This window comes from Lampris incognitus, chromosome 2, assembly GCF_029633865.1.
Source record: "Lampris incognitus isolate fLamInc1 chromosome 2, fLamInc1.hap2, whole genome shotgun sequence".
Taxonomy (NCBI): domain Eukaryota; kingdom Metazoa; phylum Chordata; class Actinopteri; order Lampriformes; family Lampridae; genus Lampris; species Lampris incognitus.
In genome coordinates, this window is record NC_079212.1 from 94,579,329 (window position 1) to 94,586,826 (window position 7,498).

At 48.6% G+C, this 7,498-nt stretch overlaps 1 protein-coding gene across 1 annotated transcript in view; it reads left to right on the forward strand.

Moving 5' to 3' along the window:
• Positions 1-565, forward strand: part of ptgis (prostaglandin I2 (prostacyclin) synthase) — an 8,665-nt gene extending 8,100 nt beyond the window's left edge. Inside the window, exon 10 of the mRNA XM_056274377.1 lies at positions 1-565. This exon is cut by the window's left edge and continues 104 nt beyond it. Coding sequence (XP_056130352.1) covers positions 1-44 — 44 coding nt within the window. The 3' untranslated portion in view covers positions 45-565.
• Positions 566-7,498: the final 6,933 nt, after the last annotated feature.

A 7,498-nucleotide genomic window follows, 5' to 3' on the forward strand; every position in this document is an offset into this window, starting at 1 on the left:
CCGATGGAGACCTGCAGATCAGATACAGACTAAAGAGGGCGTGACGCTGAGAGCGGTGTCTCAGCCCGACAATGGATGTAAACTGGACTCTGATTCGACTCGTTCATTGTGTATATCCATCCATCCATCCATCAACCGAACCACTTATCCGGCTCTCAGGGTCGCGGGGGATGCTGGAGCCTATCCCAGCAGTCATTGGGCGGCAGGTGGGGAGACACCCTGGACAGGCCACCACACAGCCCCACACACACCTAGGGACAATTTAGTATGGCCGATTCACCTGACCTACATGTCTTTGGACTGTGGGAGGAAACCGGAGCCCTCCCGGAGGAAACCCACACAGACACGGGGAGAACATGCAAACTCCACACAGAGGACGACCCGGGATGACCCACCAAGGTTGCACTACCCTGGGGCTCGAACCCAGGACCTTCTTGCTGTGAGGTGACCACGCTAACCACTGCACCACTGTGCTGCTCTTTGTGTATATGTGTAGCAATATTTATTCTGTATTCGATGTATGTCTCTAATATTTAATTTTCTTGTTATTTTTGTAATTAAAATATGCAAAAACACTGAAATGATCATCATTTAGAATGAGTCCAGTAATGTTTATCCTCGTTAAAGAGCAGGTGAAACTGAGAAAATGCAAACGTCAGTAAAATGGTTTCTGCACACACTGACCCACACCTCACCTTCATCAATTCGGGGGACGCCAGGTGAGGAAGGGTTTTCCCCCCCGCCTCATCCAACAATAATGAAACCTCATATTGTTAAAAAGTCCACGACCTCAATAACTTTTTTTACTGAGTTGGACATTCAGGTTGTCAAACTGGATAATATGTCCTTAAAATGGGCATATTCATACATTAAGACACCTTTTCTTGACAATGGAGCACAATCTTTGTGACTGTCCCTATTTCATCCTCATGACCAACTACCTAGTTGGCAAAATGTTATTTTCTTGATGAAATATTTGTAAAACAGTATGTACATGGCTAACATTTCAGATTTTTAAAATGATTTTTTTCACATTTTTTTAATTGATAATTTTTGCATTCAAATATATGATAATGGACTACACAATACAAAATCAAACGGATCAAAACAGACAAACAAGCTAAGGGGAGGGGGGGGTAAATTACAATACAATTCAATTATATAACCTATTCTGCAAACATGATGCTATAAGGATCCGGGGTCCATCGTGTCCATGGTCATAGGCAGCGAGGGCCGAGGCTGCCCGTCCCACTGGCAGTACAGCCATGGAGTCTTTTAACCGGTTGTCAACACTAAAGCAGTCTGGGTTGCGTAACTTCCAGTTCATCAGGACATGTTGAACTGATGAAAAGCGAAGGCTATGACGTGGTGCGGGAGGGTTGACTGTATATTGTCTACCCTTGTGTCTAAGAGGCAGACTAATGGACATTGGGGTATTTTCACACCAAGAACACAAGACAATCTAGGGCGTCCGGGTCGCGTGGTGGTCTATTCCGTTGCCCACCAACACGGGGGTCGGCGGATCGAACCCCCGTGTTACCTAAGGCTTGGTCGGGCGTCCCTACAGACACGATTGGCCGTGTCTGCGGGTGGGAAGCCGGATGTGGCAATGTGTCCAGGTAGCTGCACTAGCGCCTCCTCTGGTCGGTTGAGGCGCCTGTTCGGGGGGGAAGGGGAACTGGAGAGGGGGGGAATAGCGTGATCCTCCCACGCGCTATGTCCCCCTGGCGAAACTCCTCACTGTCAGGTGAAAAGAAGCGGCTGGCGACCAGGAGGACGTAGCGCGTGGGAGGATCCGGAAAGTTCCTGCCCCAGGCGCTAGGATTGGCCAGATCTGCCTGTCAGTCAAGGCAGATGCGAACGCCCAACAACCCTAACCCTAACCCTAGCCACGTCTGCTAGCTAACTGTTAGCCATTAGCCACGATTGCAACCAAGCTAACTGTGTCAACTTAACTGTGTGTGTACGGTAAGCGAATAATTTTTTCCTAGGATGAATCCGGAAAGTTGACTGACAGGCATATCTGGCCAATCCTAGCGCCTGAGGGCGGGAACTTTCCGGATTCATCCTAGGAAAAAATATTGGCCTACCGCATCAGAGAAGGGGGTGGAGCAAAGAAGACCGGGACGGGCCAGAAAAGTGGGGTAATTGGCCAAGTACAATTGGGGAGGAAAAAAAACGAGCAGAATACAATCTTAAATGTACCTTATTCCAAAAGCTCTTACCTGGAGGGCAATGCCACAACAGATGCATAAGGTTTCCCCTCTCTGCAGCCATGCTAGCACAAATGTGAACAGGAACCATCTGTTTTCTTTAATCTACATGGTGATATAAGCTCTATGCGCAACTTTTATTTGTAGAGTTTTGTACCGTACACATCTTATGATCCGCTGTGGTGACCCCTAACGGGAACAGCCGGAAGCAGTAGTAGTAGTAATAGTAGTAGTAGTAGTAGTAGTATCGTACAAATTTGGATAAAGCTGTTGTGTTTTTAAGTCTCCCACTATGCTGTGGTCAGGGATAAGTCCAAGTCCCTCTTCCACTGATGTTTTATGGGAGATAAGCTGTCTGAAGAGTCAAGGGACAATAACTTAATAGAGTGCAAAAACTACTCTCCTCCCCGAGGCAGTCCTCCTCAATTTATTGGCCAGATCTCCATTAAGCCCCTTGTCCTTGTTCTGTGAAATAAATGAGCTTGAGATGGATCTTAATTGTAAATAGGATAAAAATTCAGCATCTCTCAAATCAAACAGATTTTTCCACTCGTTCATGGGTACCATAACCCAATCCTTCACAATCTGCCACAATTAACTTGTACATCAACACTGCCCTGTATTGTTTGTCAGTCACCTCCAGCAATGAATAGGGGGTTATTCCATATAGGGCGTGAAGGTAAAAATGCCCCATTGGAGGCTAAACATTTCTGTAAGGATTTAACTACCTCACAGGAAAACTGAATTGAAGGGTCGTCCATTTTCAAATTGATTTTAGGGTGAAACCATAACGATGATAAAGAAACGATCAGAGATTCTCCCCTTCAATCCATTTCCAACTAACTGCCAGCTTCACTCCTACATGGGTAGGCCCATGACAAAGGGAATGCAGCGTTATAAGACAGATAGCATGAATAAATACCTGAAATTCCTTTTTTTTATTTTTTAATAAATTTATTTCTGATTTTTCCCTTTTTTCTCCCAATTTAGTGGCCAATTGATCCCTATTTTAATTCAAACACCCACCCTCGTATTGCATGCGTTCGCCAACTGCATCTCTCCGGCCGGCAGTCTCGAAGGAAAGCGCCTCCCCACTTTCGTGACAAGGCGAATCCAAGCCGAACCACTGTTTTTCCGACACACACAGAGACGCATTCACATGACGAACACAAGCCGACTCCGCCCCCCTCCCAAAGACAGCGTTGCCAATGATTGCTGCTTCATCGAGTCCGGCCATAGTCGGATCTGACGAGACCGGGGCGCGAACCCCAGTCCCCAGTGGGCAACTGCATCGACACCAAGCCGATGCTTAGACCGCTACGCCACCGCGGACTCCAATACCTGAAATTCCTAATCCACCACTTCTTCTTGGTTTTAGCAATCTTTTGTACCTGATTATACGTTTTTTATCCCCCCACAAGAAACCTGTGAGTAACCTATTGATTTCTTTAAACCAATAAGGAGGGAATTTGAGTGGTATAGCTGACAAAAGAAATGATAATCTTGTCACTTCTGCCCCATAATGAAATGGGTAGTACTGTCCATCTCTTAATGTCTCCCCTGGTTGTATTTAGGAGGTGTGGGCCATCTGAATCAAACAGATTATCTATGGAAGTCCGGATGTTTATTCCAGTCTAGGTATGTCATACCTTGTGGTCTCCATTTGGAAAGGGGTGGTACCAAGATGTAGGTCAGGTGGTCTAGGAGAATGGCTTCACTCTTGTTGTAATCCACTTTATAATCTGACAACCTCCAAAATGCATCAATCAATGCCATCACCTGTGGGATTGACAGACATGGTTATGATAATGTTAATAACACATCATCTGCATACAAATTAGCTTGAAAAACATAACCCCCCCCCCCAATATAGATACCAGTAATTTTCCTCTCCGCTCATATAGCACCTGCCAGAGGTTTGAGAGTGATAATGAAGAGGGATGGTGAGGCAGGGCAGCCCTGCCAGGTAGACCTCAAGAGGTGGAAAGGTTCAGATACAATGCCATTAGTTGTGACTGATGCAGTTGGTAGAGTGCCATCATCCAATGATTAACGACTGGTGCAAACCAAATTTGGAGCGAACATTAAATAAATAATGCCTGTCGGAAGCTTTCTCAGCATCCAGCGGTAAAGTTATGGCCGGATGCTCGCAGTGTTCCCCAACTCAGTCCTCAAGAACCCCCCCTATCCTGCAGATTTTCATTGTAACCCTGCATAGGTGGCCCTGCTTGTACTTACTCAACCAATCATCTCACAGCACCTAATTATGCAAGGTCTGGAAAATCTGACATAATTCATTGCTGATTGGTTGAATAACTACAAACAGGTACCTATTCAGGGCTGCAAAGAAAATGTGCAGGATAGGGGGTCCTTGAGGACTGGATTAGGAAACACTACTATAGAGAGCCTGCTATCACGCTCCTCATATTGCTAGAGACAAGGCGGCCTTTCATAAACCCTTCTTGATCAAGATGTATTAATGAGGAAATGACTGTCGCCATGCACACTGGAAGGACCTTAGCAAACAACTCGTAATCATTATTTAACAAACTTACAAAGGGTGAAAATTGGCCTTACCCCGTTTTGGCCATAAAGAGATAGTGGCTTGGTGCATACTCAGTGGTGTGGACTGATTACTCATCATGTCACTGAATAATAAATAAGAAGTGGAAATGGAAAGTGTTGGAAACATTCATTAAATCCTACAGTATAGCCATCACATTGCCTGGTGTTTTCCCTGTTGGGAGAACTTTCAAAGCGTAAATTATCTCAGATTCACAAACAGGTGCCTCCTCCGGGTGTTCCCTCTCCTCCTCTTTCAGAGTTGGTAAGGGTATGTCTTTAACGAATATTTCCATGTCCTGCTCATTCTTGGAGCCTCCCTGTTTAGTGTACTTTTTTTTGTTGTATATAATAACCCCCTCCTGGAGCCAGACCTGGGAAGGGAGCTCGCCGGCGAGCATCTGGTGGCCGGGCCTTGGCCCATGGGGCCCGATCGGGCCCAGCCCGAAAAGAAACCCAACATGGAGCCACCACCCTGTGGACCCACCACCCGCGAAGCTGAGCATTGGGGTAGGGTGCAATGCAGGCCGGGCAGCAGGCAAAGGCGAGGACCGGCGTGTGCCAACTCCCGGCATCGCAGACTGGTCCAGGGGGACCAACTGGGAGGAGACCCCGGGGTAGACCTAGAACTCGCTGGAGGGACTACATGTCCATTCTGGCCTGGGAATGCCTTGGGATCCCCCAGAAGGAGCCGGAGGGCGTTGCTAGGGAGAGGGGCGTCTGGAGTGCCCTACTTAGCTTGCTGCCACCAGGACCCCCTCCGTAGGGTGTCTGGGCTCAGCCTTAGAGAGGGTGAGGAGCTCGGACATCTGGAGGGAGCTCGGAGTAGAGCCGCTGCTCCTTCGCATCGAAAGGAGCCAGTTGAGGTGGTTCGGGCATCTGATTAGGATGCGTCCTGAGCGCCTTCCTTTGTAGGTTTTCCGGGCACGTCCAACTGGAAGGAGACCCCGGGGGAGACTCAGAACTCGCTGGAGGGACTACATGTCCATTCTGGCCTGGGAACGCCTTGGGATCCCCCAGGAGGAGCTGGAGGGCGTTGCGGGGGAGAGGGGCATCTGGAGTGCCCTACTTAGCTTGCTGCCACCAGGACCCGACCCCGGAGAAGCGGCTGATGATGAGCGATGAGAGACTCAGTAAAAACAAGATGACACAAGATACCAAGAGAGCCTTTGTAAATTACCAGGTCTTAGGATGCACCAGGGCCACATTTGATGACTATATCCAAAATCCAAATTTGGCCCTGAGAGAGCACGTGGTCTTCAGAAAGCGTCTATCTATGCTCTTTGCTGCTGTTTTGATGACTGTTTGGTTTACTTCATGAAACAATAAAACCTAAAGATGCACTCTCAGTATGACCTATTCCTCTCGCCTCTCAGTGGTGCATGGCATTTGGGGGTCTCACAGGAGGGGGCTGTTATGGGTTTTACACCTGTTTCTCATGGGCACCCAAACCATCCTGACACATATTGAAAGAAAACAGTATCACCACCCATGCAGTTTTTTTGGAGGGGGGGTGGGTCTTCAAAGGGTTAATACGCTGTGGAGCGGGCGGAGGGGCTTCTGCGATAGATCCATCTGCAGACAGAATTGCCCCCCCTCCCCTCCCCCGCGCGCGAAATAACTGGCGGGGACGACGAGTCGCTGGTCCGTCTGCGTGTTGTCGGTATAAATACTTGTTGATCCTCCTCCGGTAAACCAGCTTGGCAGAGAAGATGGAGAGCCGACAGCAAATGAGAGGGGGTCGGCAGTAGCCCGTGTGTGTGTGTGTGTGTGTGTGTGTGTGTGTGTGTGTGTGTGTGTGTGTGTGTGTGTGTGTGTGTGTAACATGTCGGAGGCAGAGGAAGGTGCCGCGGAGGCAGCGTTTGAAACGGAATGGGTCAGACTCCGACGATAATAAAGCCAGAAACGGCGCCTCTCCCTTATTGCCAATGACACCGCTTCGTCTGCCTCTCTCTGCCTCCGGACGCTCCCCACCGAGGACTGAGCGGGTACGGGTTTCGGTCTGATCCGGCGTGAGGTGAAAACCAGTTAAGGTATTGTAACGACGCCGCTATTCCTTCTCTTTTTCTGGTCTTTTTGTTGTTGTTGTTGTTGTTGGACGGGCCGTGATGTGTCAGTGGTGAGAGGTATACGGGATGGCGTAGGTGCGCATCAAAACTGCACCCGCGGACCGAAGCTGGAGAGGAGGCAGAGCGACACGAGGAGAGCCGCGGCCGCTTCACATCTGCGCCCGATTAGTATTTCCAAACGATTAATAAAGCTTCGTTTCTACCGCACGTCGCCCGCCCGTGCAACGGCGCGTGCACATTTATAGAAATAGACCAGCTAAAAGAAAAGAAAGGAAAGAAGAAAAAGACCTGTTAGTTGTCTTCCCCTTCTATCTGCAATGATGTTTGATGAGGCTAGGCTAAATTGTTGAACAATGCAACTGACCTCAATAAAACGGGAAGGGTGGGGGGGGGGGTTCGGGAACCTCTTCGTGAAAATGAACACTTCTGGACATTTTCGCCAACGACAGCGTTGAAATTGCGTGTAGGCCCATGAGCTCGTCTGGTCCCAGAAGTAAAAAAGAAGAAGAAGAAGAAGAAGAAGAAGAAGAAGAAGAACCCCCCCCCCCCACACACACACACACACAGATCCGGCGTCACTTTGCAGCTTCAACTCCAGATGTTGCACGGTGCTCTCATCTGTGTTTCGGGCGCTCTTCAGAACTTTGCGCGACA